The sequence below is a fragment of the Perissodus microlepis genome, chromosome 14 (genome assembly GCF_051167445.1).
Source record: "Perissodus microlepis isolate ML-2025 ecotype Zambia chromosome 14, ASM5116744v1, whole genome shotgun sequence".
NCBI lineage: Eukaryota > Metazoa > Chordata > Actinopteri > Cichliformes > Cichlidae > Perissodus > Perissodus microlepis.
In genome coordinates, this window is record NC_140474.1 from 32,568,426 (window position 1) to 32,586,072 (window position 17,647).

Genomic DNA, 17,647 nt, shown 5'->3' on the forward strand with positions numbered 1-17,647 from the left:
TCTCTGTTGGCCGAGGGGACCAAGGCCTCCGGAGCTGATAAGATGATGTGTCGTCATCCCCCTCCCCCCCCCGCGCTGTTAATTCTGTTAGTTCACTGTTGCTGTGTCACTGGGCAAATTTGAACACCAGTTGTTTATGTGTTTATTCGTTCAATGTTTTTTGTCTTTCTCTGTGCTCTCTGTCTGGCTCTCTCCCACATCTCTTTCCAGGCGAAAAGAATTAAAAGCCATTTAGCGCTGTCTCTCCCCCTGAGAACTACTGTGTAATTAGCATAACTAATTTAGCAGAAATATTTCCCTTTCCCTTAAATTTGCTGTTGCGTAGGGGAGGGAAGGGGGCTGCAATTATGATGTAGCGGAAAAGATGCCTGCTTGTTGTGTGTGTCTGTGTGTGTGTGTGTGTGTGTGTGTGTGTGTGTGTGTGTGTGTGTGTGTGTGTGTGTCTATGTCTATATGTGTACGCGCGTGCATGTGTCTGCACAGAGAGAGTTAAGGTATGCAATTTTAGAGCCTGGGTGTTTGTCTGACATCCCCGTCACACTTTCTGTTTTGTTTTTTTTTGTTTTTTCTGATCACTGATGTGTGAGTGCATGTGTGCGCTTTCTTGCATTCCCCTTTATTGGTGTGTATTTGAAGCTTTATCTTTATTTATGCGTTTTTGTGGGAAGAGGCTTGTGTTGGCCGCAGCTTTATCAGCAATGGCCCCAGCTGCGTGGAGTGGTCCTGCTGCTGATGCTGCACAGGCACCAGCCACTTGGACTAGTGGCTTAAACGCGCATGAACACATGTGCATGTAAAACACACACACACGCACACACACACACTGTATGGTAGGGTCACTGGCCAAGAATCAGGACTCGACTGTGTGCTCTGCATTGATGCCAAAGGGTGTTTATGGAAGGCATAGAACTCACAGATGCAGTGACCTTCAGTTAGACAAAAACAAACTTTTACCAGCTTGTTGCCATGTGATGCCCAAATTACAACTGTGTTCTCTTTAATCGTCTTTGTAATAACGTGTAAATTGACAAGCCATCAGCTCCAAAAACAAAAGCTGGGTCAGTCCTTTGTCCAAATATGAGTCAGCCTGTGTTATTAAATGAGATTGGGGTAGTGTAAAAATCCAGATGGAAGGTCTGGATGAATGAGAAAAAATAGGTTGTTAGAGAGTCATTATCTGTTAATGGACGGATCTGACTTGGTGATGGTCCAATATAAAGTTGCCTTACAAAATTCAATTTATTGTACAAGAATAAAGCATAATTTGAAGTAGATGTTTTATGTTATAAATCTGTATCAGAAAAAAGTGTGTAAGTTACACTTTAAAATTAATACATTAAAGTTAAGCAGGCTAACCCCTGCATGCTGCAGGTATCACTGTTAGAAAGAGACAGGGTGGCTGCTGTCAGCCTTCAGCAAATTACAAGATATCTGCCAACTTTTAGTCTGTTTTTAATTTAGTTGAGCTGTTGCTTTGTAAAACAACTGGGAGCTAGATGGGAGCACATGAACAGATGCATTTTCTTTAGTTTTAAGTCAAGTCAAGTGGCTTTATTGTCATTTCAACCATTTGTAGTGGTAGAGTACACAGTGAAACGACACAGTGTTCCTACAAGACCATGGTGCTACATATGACATATAACAGACAATCAGCACAGGACTACATAAATTTCTATGTGCAAAAATTGCAAAAAAAAACCCAAAGCAAAGACAGTGCAGACACAACAGTGCAACAGAAATGTGCAAACGACTGAGCATTGTGCAAAAGGTTACTGGGTGTATGAAAGTGTGCATGTGTATGAGATGAAGAACAGTCAGTTTGCTTCTTAGGTGAATCAAAAGGTAGAAACGGTGTGACTTGCCCAAATGGGCAAGCAGCTTTACACTCAACTTGCCCAACATATTTTTTTTACAGGCCAACGGGCACTGTTTCATTTATTGTGTTGAAAGCTGACCTGTACTAACCTTCTACTGTTTGCCCTTAAATTCTATGGCAACCATTTGTGGTTAAACTGCATTTCAGGTGTTACAGAAAAGGAACATTGTCAGTTTTAAAGGAGACATGAAAAGTAAATGGCAAATGGACTGATTCTTATATAGCGCTTTTCTACTCTCCTGGAGTACTCAAAGCGCTTTGTTCAACACGCCCCATTCACACAAGCACTGTTTTCTATACTTGTCAGTGCTTTCAAACTCTAGGAACAACAAGTAGGCCTGCAGAGCGAGAGCGAAGTGCTCTAATAGGGTGATATGGTACTACAAGGTCATTAAGATAAGATGGGGCCTGATTATTTAAGACCTTGTATGTGAGGAGCAGGATTTTGAATTCAATTCTGGATTTAACAGGAAGCCAATGAAGGGAAGCCAAAACAGGAGAAATATGCTCTCTCCTTCTAGTCCCTGTCAGTACTCTTGCTGCAGCATTTTGGATTAGCTGAAGGCTTTTCAGTGAGTTTTTTGGACATCCTAATAATAATGAATTACAGTAGTCCAGCCTGGAAGTAATAAATGCATGAACTAGTTTTTCAGCGTCACTCTGAGACAGGATATTTCTAATTTTAGAGATGTTGCGCAAATGGAAGAAAGCAGTCTTACATATTTGTTTAATATGTGCGTTGAAGGACATGTCCTGGTCAAAAATGACTCCAAGGTTCCTCACAGCGTTACTGGAGGCCAAGGTAATGCCATCCAGAGTATGAATCTGGTTAGATACCATATTTCTAAGATTTTCAGGGCCGAGTACAATAACCTCAGTTTTATCTGAATTAAGAAGCAGAAAGTTAGCGGCCATCCAGGTCTTTATGTCTTTAAGACATTCCTGCAGTTTAACTAATTGGTGTGTGTTATCTGGCTTCATGGACAGATAGAGCTGGGTGTCATCTGCATAGCAGTGAAAATGTATGCTATGTCTTCTAATGATGCTGCCTAAGGGAAGCATGTATAATGTAAACAGAATTGGTCCTAGCACTGAACCCTGTGGAACTCCATAATTGACCTCAGTGTGTGAAGAGGACTCTCCATTTACATGCACAAATTGGAGTCTATTAGATAGATATGATACAAACCACTGCAGTGCAGTACCTGTAATACCTACAGCATGTTCTAATCGCTCTAATAGGATATTATGGTCGACAGTATCGAACGCTGCACTGAGGTCTAGCAGGACAAGCACAGAGATGAGTCCACTGTCAGAGGCCATAAGAAGATCATTTGTAACCTTCACTAAAGCTGTTTCTGTGCTGTGATGAGCTCTGAAACCTGACTGAAACTCTTCAAATAAACCATTCCTCTGCAGATGATCTGTTAGCTGTTTGACAACTACTCTTTCAAGGATTTTTGATATGAAAGGAAGGTTGGAGATTGGCCTATAATTAGCTAAGACTGCTGGGTCTAGAGATGGCTTTTTGAGTAAAGGTTTAACCACAGCCAGCTTGAAGGCCTGTGGTACATAGCCGACCATTAGAGATAGGTTGATCATATTTAAGATCGAAGAATTAATCAATGGCAGGACTTCTTTGAGCAGTTTTGTAGGAATGGGGTCTAAAAGACACGTTGATGGTTTGGAGGAAGTAATTATTGAAGTTAACTCAGAAAGATCAATTGGAGAAAAAGAGTCTAACTTAACATCAATGGTACTAAGAGTAGCTGTAGATAATATTACATCTGTGGGATGATTACTGGTAATTTTTTCTCTAATGATAAAAATTTTATTTGTGAAGAAGTTCATGAAGTCATTACTAGTTAACGTTAAAGGGATGGTTGGCTCAACAGAGCTCTGACTCTTTGTCAGCCTGGCTACAGTGCTGAAGAGAAACCTGGGGTTGTTCTTATTTTCTTCAATCAGTGATGAATAGTAAGATGTTCTGGCTTTGCGGAGGGCTTTCTTATAAAGCAGCAAACTATTTCTCCAGGCTAAATGATGATCCTCTAAATTTGTGACACGCCATTTCCTCTCCAGATTACGAGTCATCTGCTTTAGGGTACGTGTTTGAGAATTATACCACGGAGTCAGGTACTTCTGATTAGAGACCTTAGTTTTCACTGGAGCTACAGTATCCAGAGTCGTACGTAGTGAGGAGGTGAAATTATTAACAAGATGATCGACCTCTGTTGGGGTAGCGTTCAGATAGCTGCTCTGCTCTGTGTTGGTACAGGGCATTGAAGATGATAACAGTGGGTGGATTATATTCTTAAACTTAGTTACAGCGCTTTCAGAAAGACATCTACTTTGATAAAATCTACTCTCCACCGCTGTGTAATCAATTATTGTAAATGTAAATGTTATCAGGAAATGATCAGACAGGAGAGGGTTTTCAGGAAACACTGTTAAATGTTCAGTTTCTATGCCATATGTTAAAACAAGATCTAGAGTGTGATTAAAGTGGTGGGTGGGTTCTTTAACATTTTGAGAAAAGCCAATTGAGTCTAATAACAGACTAAATGCCATGTTGAGGCTGTCATTTTTAGCATCTACATGGATGTTAAAATCACCCACAATAATTATTTTATTTGAGCTCAGAACTAAATTAGATATAAAGTCTGAGAAATCAGACAGAAACTCTGTGTAAGGCCCAGGTGGACGATAGATGATAACAAGTAAGACTGGTTTCTGAGTTTCACAGCTGGGGTGGACAATGTTAAGCATCAGGCTTTCAAATGAATTAAAAGTCTGTCTTGGTCTTTCATTAATTAATAGGCTGGTGTGAAAAATTGCTGCCACACCGCCCCCTCGGCCTGTGCTTCGAGGTTTCTGGTAGTTAGAATGACTCAGGGGTGTTGATTCATTTAAACTAACATAATCATCCTGCTGCAACCAGGTTTCTGTAAGGCAGAGTAAATCAATTTGTTGATCAATTATTAAGTCATGTACTAACAGAGACTTGGAGGAGAGAGACCTAATATTTAATAATCCACATTTCACTGTTTTACTCTTTGGTTCAGATGTGGATACTGTATTGTTCTTTCTTTTTGATTGTTTATGTTTAAGTTGTTTGTTGCTGGTTTTTAGTTTGTTTTTTGTCTTTTTGGAAGCTGACACAGTCTCTATGGAGATGGGTTTTTGGGGGGGTAGCAGGAGGAGAGAAGCTGCAGAGAGGCGTGTAAGACTGCAACTCTGCTTCCTGGTCCCAACTCTGGATAGTCATATTTTGGGGGGTTTAATAAATTTGTCCATATTTCTAGAAATGAGAGCTGCTCCATCCAAAGTGGGATGGATGCCGTCTCTCCTAACAAGACCAGGTTTCCTCCAGAAGGTTTGCCAATTATCTATGAAGCCCACATCGTTTCTGGGACACCACTCAGACAGCCAGCAATTTAAGGAGAACATGCGGCTAAACATGTCACTCCTGGTCTGATTGGGGAGGGGACCAGAGAAAACTACAGAGTCCGACATTGTTTTAGCAAAGTTGCACATCGATTCAATATTGATTTTAGTGACCTCCGATTGGCGTAACCGGGTGTCATTACTGCCGACGTGAATTATGATTTTACTGAATTTACGTTTACCCTTAGCCAGCAGTTTTAAATTTCCTTCAATGTCGCCTGCTCTGGCCCCTGGAAGACAATTGACTATGGTTGCCGGTGTCTCTAGCTTCACATGTCTGAGAACAGAATCACCAATTACCAGAGTTTGACCCCCGGCGGGTGTGTCACCGAGTGGGGAAAAACGGTTAGACACATGAACGGGTTGGTGGTGTACCTGGGGCTTCTGTTTAGGACTATGCTTCCTCCTCACCGTGACCCAGCCGCCCTCTTTCCCCAGCTGCTTGGGGTCTGCCGGGGAACAGCTAGCGGGGCCTACGCTATCTTCGGCTGCACCAGCTACAGGGGCCTGGCTAGCTACGGGTGAATGAAGGGTGCGAAGCCGAGTCTCCAATTCAGTAATCCTGGCCTCCAGAGCTGCAAATATGCTACATTTGTTACAGATATCATTACTGCTAAAGGAGGCCGAGGAGTAACTAAACATCTGACACAATGAGCAAGAAAGTGCAGGAGGGACAGGTGAAGTAGCCATGGTGCTAACGAGTCGGCTATGAGCTAAGCTAAGCTAGCGAAACAGTACAGAGACAGTGAGTGAATACTTTGGCTATAAATTAGGTAGTGAGTACACAGAAAGTGTGCTTCGGATGAAGCACGTGAAGATTATACTATGAAAGAAGAATGTATTTAAAAGTTGTTAATTAAATTGCTAAGCAAATAAGCTACTCAGAAACACCACTGTGTTTGAGCAGGAACAGGAAGTGATACTCTACCGCAGAGCGAGCGAACACCAAGTGACAGCCACATAATGGCTGTCACTTGGTAACACAGTAACATAATGGCTACATCCATGTTTTTTCCTGTATATGGGCTGAATGGTACACACAATTCCCAGTACATGTTTTTTATCAATAGAAAAAATAGTTTCTACAATAGGAAATATTCAAAAATGTATGTTTGGTCATAAACCTTGGTGAAACAGCTGGGAAAAAAACACAAACCATGACAAAGTAATTCAGAAAGGTATATCTAAAACACTTTGCAATTGCCGGCAAACATTATGTGGAAAGTTTATTTGCTGGTTTGTGAGTCATGTTACCGTCTTGCTAGTGTCACTTGGTTTTATTTAACTTTGGCTCCCATACTATCTTAGGCTGATGAAACTCAGCATCAGTAAGCAGCTGTATAATCATATTTTTAAAATGCAAAGTGGATTTCCGAGCTGGATTTTAAATGCAAGAGGACCTGGGAGTTTGGTGAAAATCTGTGTGAAACCCGGCCTGTAATTATTCCTTGGGTGGAGAGGGTGTAAAATTTCAGACATTGAAATTGCAGACAAAAGCAGGTAATAGGGAAACACCCCACCACCTCTGAAAATAAAATCCTGTCCGAGGGAGACTTCAGCGAACGATATATTGAGGTATACGCTTTGATGTTTGATCCGTTTCATCTTGAGTTAGTATAGTTTTATCAAGTGCTCCAATTTTCGATAAAAGGCTGATGCTGTAATGTACAGTGGATAACCTTTTGCAAATTGCCATTCATATTCAGCGACTGTGGAGTTCATTCAATTTTTATCAAAGCTACAGAATCCCATCACCATTCAAATGCACTTCAGTATCAGTAAGTGAACACATCACACTTCATAATGCCGTGACACTCTGGCTCTGACTCTAAACCCCTTCAGTGGAATAGTAAGTGGTGCCTCCGCCTGTTGTTGGTTCAGGCCATTATGCTCATTTCAGTACAAAACCAGGTCTAGCCAAGCACTAGAAATCCATCAGCATAGCAGTTACCTATTTACAAAAGCATTATTGCATTATGATTTGAAGGCTCTCTCCTGTTTTACAAATAACTGTTGCTCTCTAATTGCAGAAACATGCAGGACTCCCACATGACTTGGATAGCTTGTGTCAGAATTAGCTGGAGAGAAAATGATCTTATGTTACACATTTCAGCTTCCATGTTGCTTATTTAATTTATGTAAATTCATTCAAAAGTGATCACAATTAAGCTCATCAAGTTGCTTTCAGACAACATTAAGGGGAGCTCCTCTGCTGAATGCTTCCTTTCAGTTAGTGATGATACTGATTCAGTATAGTCGATACTCAGTTTACAGATGTTTTTTAAACTGATATTTGTTCATACATGAACACCGTCACTTTGTATCGTACTTTGTGAAGTCAAGCCCAACATCACTAGTTTCTCTTGGCGGCCTTTTCAACCTGTGGAACCAAACTGTACAGTAGGATATCTGCTCTTCCTGTACTCAAATTCAAACTACATAATATCAGCCTGACCCAAAAGACTTGCTGATTCAGAACTGAGTATGGACAACAGGGACAGAAACTGATAGCGATTTGCTGTTACATATGTCAGAGTGTAGGATTTCTTACAGAAAGGCAGAGGCCTGTAATATGAGGGGGGATTCAGAGCTTGTTGAGGTGACTTCAGCTTTAATCCTTGTTTTTCATCTTATTGAGGTGCATCGCAGTGGTAACTTGCGTTCTGGAGCAAGTTATGTATGGATTAAGAGATCAACATAACAAGCCTACCACCTACTGACCGATCAGTTCTCTGAAAGGTGACCTCACTATTCTTGAAAGATTCTATAGACCCTAATGTGCAGGCAGTTAGAAGATCTATAGGATTTACAGACCACCCTTTCTGGTTCTGAAGAACAACTGTATTCCTTGGTTGTTGTTTTTTTTTTAGTCTTAAAATGCAACACCTAGGGCTTGTATTGGATGACCTTTTTGTATAAAGTTCATTTAACAGTTTTATACATAAAAGATCGTTTGGACTTCACGTTGCACTAATTAATATAGCTGTTACTGCTAATTGTGTGGTGTGTTAGGAAGAGCAGCAGAGCTGATTTATACTGTTTGTCTGGTTCTTTACTCTTTTTTTAATGTTTTTACAGTTGCTGCTTAGATTTCTAAAAGCAGTTAATAGAAGAACTGAGGTAATATAATCGATTGGAACTGTATGTTTATAGAGACTGTGAGATACTTCCAAGTAAATTAGCCGATAGTATTCAGCAATGACAGAAGTTATTTTTATGATAAGATAAAGCATTTTGGAATATGTTTAAAATAAAAGGTTACGGTCTAAATTTTTTCTGCTTATGCTATTATTGTTTAATTTGACAGGAAAACCAGAAGAGCTTGTTCACACACATGATTTGAAGTTCTAGATGTGTTTGTAGAGTACAAACAAATTCAGCTATGAAATATAGCTGAATCATAGAGTTGTACACCAGTGTTGTCCAGTGTTTGCAGGAGATTGTCATTGGCTCCCCTTTGCTAGTGATATAGGTTATGAAAGATGACAAGCTGCAATTGATTGGGAATATTTAGTGATAGGACTTCAGACTTACTAATCGTGAACATGTAGAGACAAAAGATAAAACGGTGTGTTTTCTAATGAAGGTATTCAACAGCAGAAGAGAAAAACCTTAGTGGGACAGGACATACTATATTCCCTTCAAAGAAAATAGAAGAGATTTTAAGAAAAATAATGATGCAAAAAACTTATCCTGCCACGATTCTCTTGTTAAATTGCATGAAGAGTTTTCAGATAATATTCTGACTTCTGGTTGAACCTTTGCTCAGGTATCTCATATATCAAGCACTAAGAGGAAGCGGATGCAATTTACCAGGCTGATCCAATATCAAATGATCTAAGGTTTCTTAAGGTCAGTCCCGTCCCCACTGGTGTTGTGCCAGTGTTGGGGTGCTGCATGACGTAACGTCTCAAACTCACTGACCTCTTACTTAAAGAATCTGGCATCTTCTTCTCGCCTCCCCTTGGGAGTGTATGCGAGGAAGGGTAACATTTCTGTCCCTACTTCTCCTCAATTATGACGTGTCTTTTGGCTAAAGCCTGGCCCTCTCTCCCTCTCTCTGTCTCTGTCTTCATCATTCTGCGTTTCTTAATGTCTCTGGGGATTTGATTGGCAGCATTTTGCTGTGTCAGCTAAGTGACATCAGTTGCTTGAGAACAAGTGAGGCGGGGAGAAAGGGGAGCGTGCGAGGTGACTGTACGAGGGGACCGTCGTCGCTGATTGTAAAGGGGGGAGGCAGACCGGGTGGGCAAGCTTTTATCGTAATTACACCAACTCTTCGATGAGATGGAGAGAAGGATTAGATGAGACAATTGTGGGCAACGCTGATGCTGAAGTGATCAGGTCAAGAGGAAATAAAAGCAAAGTTTGAAGACAGAAGGCCTGTATGGTACAACACTGGGAACAAACTAGGAGGGAGCTGAAATATTAAGAAGATACCGTCCTCCACCAAGTTCAAGTGTTTTACTGTTTCGTCTTCAAAATGGAGACTTAACTTTCCCTAAAGTGTTAGTCATTAAACTCTAATGAAACCAGTGTTTTTGTAACTTAAACAGTTGCTAACCAGCCATCCATCAAATTCTGTGTGAGTTTCAGTTCCACATGTTATTTCATTGCTCTTTTAAATGCTTCTGAGAATAGTATGTGTCTCTTTCCAGTGAATGAAGCCTTAGCTCGACTCGCCACTTAGTCCCTTTTTTTCTTATCCAAAAATCTTTCCTTATCCAAAAATGTCCAAAACAGGTACACAGTAACTGAATCCGGAATTGTGGCTCCTCTCTGAACTCGCCTAACTTCCTGTCTCTGCCAGACTATCAAAATAAAAGTATACATCTTAAGCACAAGAAATTAAACTACAAACTTATTCCATTATTCCTGATATGTTACTCTGTAAGTATTACTTCCAATATAATACAACACTAAGCAAGTCCAAGATTCTTCCGGCGCCGCTCTTAGCTGGCAGTATCAACACGGAGTCCTTTTTTCTTTTTTTATACCAAATTTCCCCTTGTGGGACAATTAAAGGATTATTCTATTCTATTCTATTCTATTCTATTCTAAGCTATAACTTTATAGTTTTAATCATTAACCCAAATTATGTTAATTATATAAACTCCACAAACTGCATCTAGGCTCCTACAGTATGTTTTTGTAACTTCTTACAAAAATGGATCAGCAATTTGAATTTTAAGGAGCCAAAAGTAAACTTGTTAAGCAACTCAGCTGGTGTGACGTTGAGCATTTCATTATTTCTGTTCTCACCAACCTGATGTGCACCTCATGACAAAACCATAAACATCTTTCCCTAAAATTAGTTATGTCAAGTTATTTATTTACTCGCTTACCCTCTACCCCTGGATCAGCTGTTTGGAGTGTTTCCAACTGAGAAGTTGCAAAGTTCTTTCTGGTGAACAAAACTGAAGGATGTTTCTTCCATCAGTTTTACTTCTGCTTTTTAAATTTTCATTTATCGGCTGTTGTAAATCCCGCTCATAAATTGGGCTTATGTTACTAGTGTTCTAGTCACGAGTATTTCTGGCAAATAGGCTGGATCTACTGACTCAGTTACACAGTTAAAAACTGTCATTATTGAGCCAGTACTAAGAAAATTTTTGCCTTAGCAATTTTTGGCTTTGAAAGATTTCACTTTCAGGTTTTTAATCTTAGACTTGCACACATTTCGCTTTGCTCCTTTGCCTTTAACAGCTTGACCAACAGAAAGACTAATGACTACCTCATGGCTGCTTCTTTCAGTTGAGCTCTGTGTTTCTCTTCTCTTTTAATTTAGCTTTAATTTAGCTTTAGCTGGTGGGCTCACCCCCCTGCCCTTCTCTCCGTACTTTAGCACTTCGCTGCATCGTTGTGTTCAGCAGTTGTTGCTTCTGTCTCTTACAAAGAGTCTAAATCTGTAAGTGAATCCAGGAAGGAAGCCCGCCGGTCATTTGAGCTGCTTTGTGTAATTACAGCTGGGACTATTTTAATGGCTGTTTATCCGCACAGCTTCAGTTATTGCAGGGAAATCGAGGTCATTTACATGCTCCTCCAAAAATATGAGCATTTCCATCCTCTGTGCAGTTCCCAACTCCATGACCCTCCAACTCATTTCCACTTAAAACTAGCACAAAAATTCATGCAAGTATTTGTGGACGGAAGCCAGCTAATGTGTCCTTATGCATTCATGCATTCATATAAGAATTTATGCCCGATCATGCAAACACTGAAAGGTCTAAAGCAGTAAGCAGCAGCAGCCTATTATCTATGTGTGCTGTTTGTTTTAATTGATCTTGTCACAGCATTAACACCACATTAGTTTTGATGCTGCTGTGAATTCACACATTGGGGAATGACTCTGATGTTTAATTATGGTTTGTCTAACAGTGAGAGTGAGACATCACTTTTGGTTAAAAAAAATAACCTTTAAAAAACACTTTAGCAAAATTATGGCAGATATTAAGTTGGCATAATTTCTAAAATATAGATATTGATTGAAATTTTTTCATTATGAGGTTTACTTAGCCAAGTAATTTAACCTGACTTAATTAAGGTAGTATAATCAAGGACAGATAATAGTATATTGCCCCCAAGTTATAAATTTGCATCTCAAGCTGTTGGAGCATCAGGTAGGAACACAGAACCGAGGTAATGAGAGGCAGAAATTAAAATGTTATGATGTCAAAAGCAAAGATAGTTGCAAAAAGACCTTGGTGATAAACCCTAAGGAGCACAATTTATTCCCTGTAAATTTTGTGTAGTTGATTTCTATAAAATTCATACTTTAAATGTTAGTGTTTTCCAAACAACTGGTAAGCATTCATGTATTTCATGTCTGTGAAAGTACAAAAGTCTCAGCAAGTGGGAATTCACGTGTCACTGAAATTCTCCAGTGAAACTCAGACAAATTAAATTATTTTATGGCCGTAGCAGCTGTATAAAAGATTCCCTTAGCGGCGGTAAAAATGTGTCCAGTTTCCAGATGGCTCTTTCCCAGTTTTTATCTTCTTTGATACGATATATACTTAAAGAATCCATGGTAAGTAGCACAACTATACACTAGGCAAAGCAGAAGATCACAACAATTATCAAGCAATCTGAGGCCTGAGATTTTACTTCACAGCATATACACTCTTCATTACACCTTGCCAGTAGCAGCTTTGAACCCCTTTTGCTTTCAGAACTCCCATAATTTATCATGGCATAGATTCAAGAAGGTACTGGGCACACTCCTGAGAGATTTTGGATCATTTTGGTATGACTGGATCAGGCAGATGTCCACCACATCCCAAAAGTGCTCCTGTGGATTGACATTTGGTCACTGTGGAGGGTATTTGAATACAGTGATCTTATTTTCAAGTTTGAGATGATTTGAGCTTTATGATAAAATGTGATATTCTGCTGGAAGCAGCCATCAAAAGATGGTACACTGTGGTCATAAAGAGATGGAGATGGTCAGCAACAACATTCAGGTAGGCTGTGACATTTAAATGATGCTCAGTTCATACTAAGGAGCCCAAAGTGTCCCATGAAAATATCCCACCAGCCTGAACCATTGACACAGGGAAGGATGGATCCACTCTTTATTGTTGTTTATGAAAAATTACTTTTTTAATGTTCTGTTCTCTCTCTTTTTTTCTTTTTTTTTTGCTTTTACAACTGAACACAGCATGCTTATACAGATTCAATTGTAAACAATTACTACAGTTAGCATATGTGGACTTGTAATAAAAATAAATGAAAAGTATAATAACTGAGGAGGTAAAAGAAATCAGAAAAAATAAATATATATATATATGTATATAACAATAATGAATAAATAAATAATTGTTTTCTACTTTTGATGAGTCTGTGTGAATTATAGCCTCAGTTTCCTGTTCTTAGCTGACAGGAGTGACAGCTGGCGTGGTCTTCTGCTGCTGTAGCCCATCTGCCTCAAGGTTTGACATGTTGTGCATTCAGAGATGCTCTTCTGCATGTCTTGGTTGTAACGAGTGGTTATTTGAGTTACTTTTGCCTTCCTATCAGCTTGAAGCAGTCTAACCATTCTTCTCTGACCTCTTGTATCAACACATTTTCACCCAGACAACTGCTGCTCACTGGATAGTTCCTCTTTTTCAGACCATTTTCTGTAAAAATCTTGACATGGCTATGTGGTAAAACCCCAGTAGATCAGCAGTTTCTGAAATACTGACTCAAATCACCTTTCTTCCCCATTCTGATGCTCGGTTTGAACTTCAGCAGCTTGTCTTCATCATGTGAACGTGTCTAAACGCATTCATTGGCTGTCATGTGATTGGCTGATTAGACATCCTTTAAAGTATTTATTTAAGTATTAAAAGCATAGTTAGTATCTGATTAAATCAGCAGTTAGCAGTTGCTAACTCTAAAATTAGCAACTGCTAATTGCTAATAAAAATTGACTGGAGAATGGGAGCAGTACTATTCTGGCTGAGAATGTAATTCTTTGCTCCTGCCAGACATTACTCATTCAGTAGGGCCTTCCCTTAGTTATCTTTCTCAGCCCAAGTACATGTACAGCCGTGTTAGGAGAATCTTCATTCCATTTCAGCTGCTGTTTCACTAAACTCCTTGGTGGTTTGTTAAATCCTTCTCATTCTAAAGAACATTCTGACATTTTGGGAAATCTTTCTTCAGAGGTGTGAGACGGAAGCTGGTCACTAACAAAAGGTTTGTCTGACTGTATCCTCTGAAGGAGTCCAATCAAACGGCGACGCACAAATGGAACATGCTGTTTATTACGTGGGATTCAGAATTTTACAGACATGTCAGACGGTCTGTTTGTGTTGCCCTTGTTTATAAAATGTCAATTTTAAAGTGTAAAGTAGGCCTTCGCAATGTCTGTTTTTTCATACATCAAATTTCACTGGGCTCTGCAGTAGAAGCGTATTTGCATTTTTAAAAAGCCAAACCAAAGCTATGCTGCTATTGATAGAAGTTATTGTGAAAGGGAGATTGGCAGTTTAAATCTGTACCCCTTACACAGCCAGAACTTTGTAGAGCTCACCCACCTTTATTTCAATGCAACTAAACTTTAAATACTCTGAAACAGTTTACTATAGTTGGTTTACAAGTGTCTACTTATTTGTTTGCTTGGTAATTTCAGAAAAACCTTATACCCTATAGTACCATCTGAACTTAGTTTAGATTATGTGAATGCATTCAGTGCAGACCAAGCACACTTGGTGTCCTTTTGAATGAACTTGGGAAACAAGTAAAAAGAAATAGGCATAGAGCAGAGAGTTAAACTGCGTTTGTTTCCTGCAGGGTTTTTTTCTCTCGTTTCTCAAGGCTTGATTTGAAAGCAAAGCAATATCTCATCTTTAGAATATTAGAAGAGTCAAAACCATTTAGTTAGTAAGAAAATAGTAATGAGTATTAAGTTAGAAAACAATTTTTTAAAAAAAGCACAAATATCCCTCCAGTATTGAATGACTTCAGAGGTTTGCAGTCTGTTTTTCTGGAGGGCTGGTGGGGGGTGGCTAATATTCTAATGTGGTGCTCTCTTCACCACCCTTGTTTTCTCCCCAGGCCCACCTTTCGTTATTTCACCTGGCACACATGCATATTGGGCATCATTGGTTGCGCCATCATGATGTTCCTCATCAACGCCATCTACGCCTCGGCCAGCATCGCCTTCATGCTCCTGCTGCTTCTGCTGATTCACTATCTCAGTCCCACCTCCAGCTGGGGCTACATCAGCCAGGCTCTCATTTTCCACCAGGTCTGACACACACACACACACACACACACACACAAACACACACTCAGTATTGCCTTGTCATTACTATAGCAACTAAAATCTCATCCCCTCAGCTTTACAAGAGCCCGTACCTCTGCCAAGCAACCATTCTATCAGGTTTATAGAGACACACAAACGAATACAAACACAGACAGTTCTCCACTGCCTCTCCTCAGCCAATGATTTTGCATTTAGCAGACAAACACACACATTTTCTCCTCTCCCTTTTCTCACACATGCCGCCTTGTCATCCCTACAGCAGCTATCTGTCACCTTTATATCAGGCTTAGCAGACACACACACACACATCTACATCTATTCCCCCGCAAAGCTCTTTACATTTATGACACTGATACACACAAACAGAGCTTTACATCATCCAGCTCTTCATGTCCTCTAGCGGGCCAGCCTGTTGCTCTCAAGGAGACAGCCCACCATTGCCAGGACGGCCCACAGCCGAGTGGGGGAGTCATTGCCAAGGCTGCAGAGAGGGTGTCTGGGTTTGCCACTCGCTTGTCAGGAGGCAGAACATGATTACAACCACTTAACTTATTGCACTTTTCCTCCAAATCCTCACCACCCCCTTTTCCCATTTTCTTCTAGTATCTTCTCCTCCCACTTCTGCAGTTTCTGTTACACAAGACACAACACTGAGGCAGCAGCTACTCTCAAGTAATTCAATTGGCCACCCTTGATAGCTCTGTTTACCAGAATGGTGGTGATAGGTACGGATGAGGGCTGTTTATTTAAACCTGCACTTAGCTGGTCAGTCATATTACTGCTTTGTCAGTAGTTGAATAATATTTAAAATGTATTTTAACATATCATCAGTCAATCTATGAATCTCTATTCCATTATTAAACACTCAATCTATGTGTAGTTATTATTATAATAATTATGTAAAGGCCTTTGTTATAGTTTTTAATCCATATAATAGCTGCCATAGCTTTTTACCCCTCAGCTGTAAAAGGCTGATGGGCGGGCTGTTGCCGTTGACACCAGAGTTCATCAGTGTGATAATTTGAGAACCAGGTGATGTACGATTTTCAAATTAGTACCATAGGTACATTAATCTCAGTGACTTCAACTTCAAGGTTAAAGTTAGAGGTCAAATTTTCTAAAACTCTGAACGCAATAACTCAAACGAGGTGACAAAGGATTTTCATCCCACAGGTGAAGCTACTAGAAATCTTAGACATGTTCAAATCCCACATGGGGGCTGGCCATTAGCGATTGATATTGCATCACTTTTCAGATCTGGCAACTACATCCACTTTTTGTTTACAGTCTTTGGCTGTAATTCATATTTTTAAAAACAGCTTGGCTGACAGTCAGTTAGAATGCCAGTGTTTTTGTTGTTGTTTTGTTATGTCATTATAAAATTAAGTGACCTGTTAAATCACAATGTGTTTGAACATTTATCCAGCACAAAATTGATTTGACACTCTAGATAAACATTGCCATTGCGAATGTCATCTTTAATGCCAATAGGCTGCTGGCAAACAACGAGGCACATATATCAGTGCATCCGCACTTATTTCCAAATATCTAAAATGTAAGTCATAAACCCTTTGAATACTCATTTCACAAATGAGCCTCAGCTTGGCCCTCCGAGCTTTCAAACCTCCCCAGGCAAAGAGCGCAAACGATTATACTGATGGGCCCAGTAGAGGAGACCATACATGCACATTTACTGAGCTCATGCATACACTTGTCCAATGCTCCTGCACCCTCGAGTAGTAACCAGTGTGGCGGTCTGCCAGCTGGGTGACATTGAAGCAAAGCAACAAAAACAAAACACAGCATTCTACAACGACAGCAACAGCAACAAAAAAATCTCAATTGGAGATAACAAGCAGCTGACAACAGAGTTTAGGAAAGAAAGTGAGAGGAGAAAAAGACAAACTGAGGCACCAAAGCCTGATGGTATCATGGGAAGAGAAAGAAGGAAGCAGGAATATAAGGAGGGAGTGGGGTTGAGTGATTGAGAAACTACGTGATGGATGAGACCGAAGCGACAGTGAAATGATGATAGTCTGATGGATGAGAAGATGGGAAAATGGAGAGATAAAGGAAGACAGATGATTAGATGAGTGGAGGCAGTTGGACGCTGCCTCCGGGACCATGTTTTGTGTATGTGTGTGTTTTACAGCAAAAAAACGAAAACAAGTGTGACAATCATGATATAATAATGCTGGTTGCAAGTTTTGATTGATAGTCATGTACACACAAACATAAACTCAGCAGCTTGAGCTGAACTTGGATTGTTAAGACAGTCGTTATTGTCAGAGGCTTTTTCGAGGCCTTTTCAGGCTAAACCCCAGCTGCAGCACAAGAGTGATTATAGTCCATAAAATGAAGCACACCCTGAAAGTACTTTTAAGTGGAAGCCATTTTAACTATTTTTGGATATTCTCAAGTGAAGTTTTCCATTTGTCTGTTTTATAGTCACCCTGCAAGTGTCTGAATGTATTTAAAGCTTTTTAAACTATTTTTTTCCTCCCCAACTTTCCTTTTATACCAGGAACACCAATTTTAACCATAGACTGCAAATAAAAGCTACTGTTATG

The 17,647-nt window shown here is 39.9% G+C and overlaps 1 protein-coding gene across 1 annotated transcript in view; it reads left to right on the plus strand.

Annotated features, from left to right (window-relative positions):
• Positions 1-17,647, plus strand: part of LOC146374251 (solute carrier family 12 member 9) — a 79,929-nt gene that overhangs the window by 50,022 nt on the left and 12,260 nt on the right. Inside the window, exon 10 of the mRNA XM_084950053.1 lies at positions 14,867-15,059. Coding sequence (XP_084806179.1) covers positions 14,867-15,059 — 193 coding nt within the window. The remainder of the gene's footprint in view (positions 1-14,866; positions 15,060-17,647) is intronic.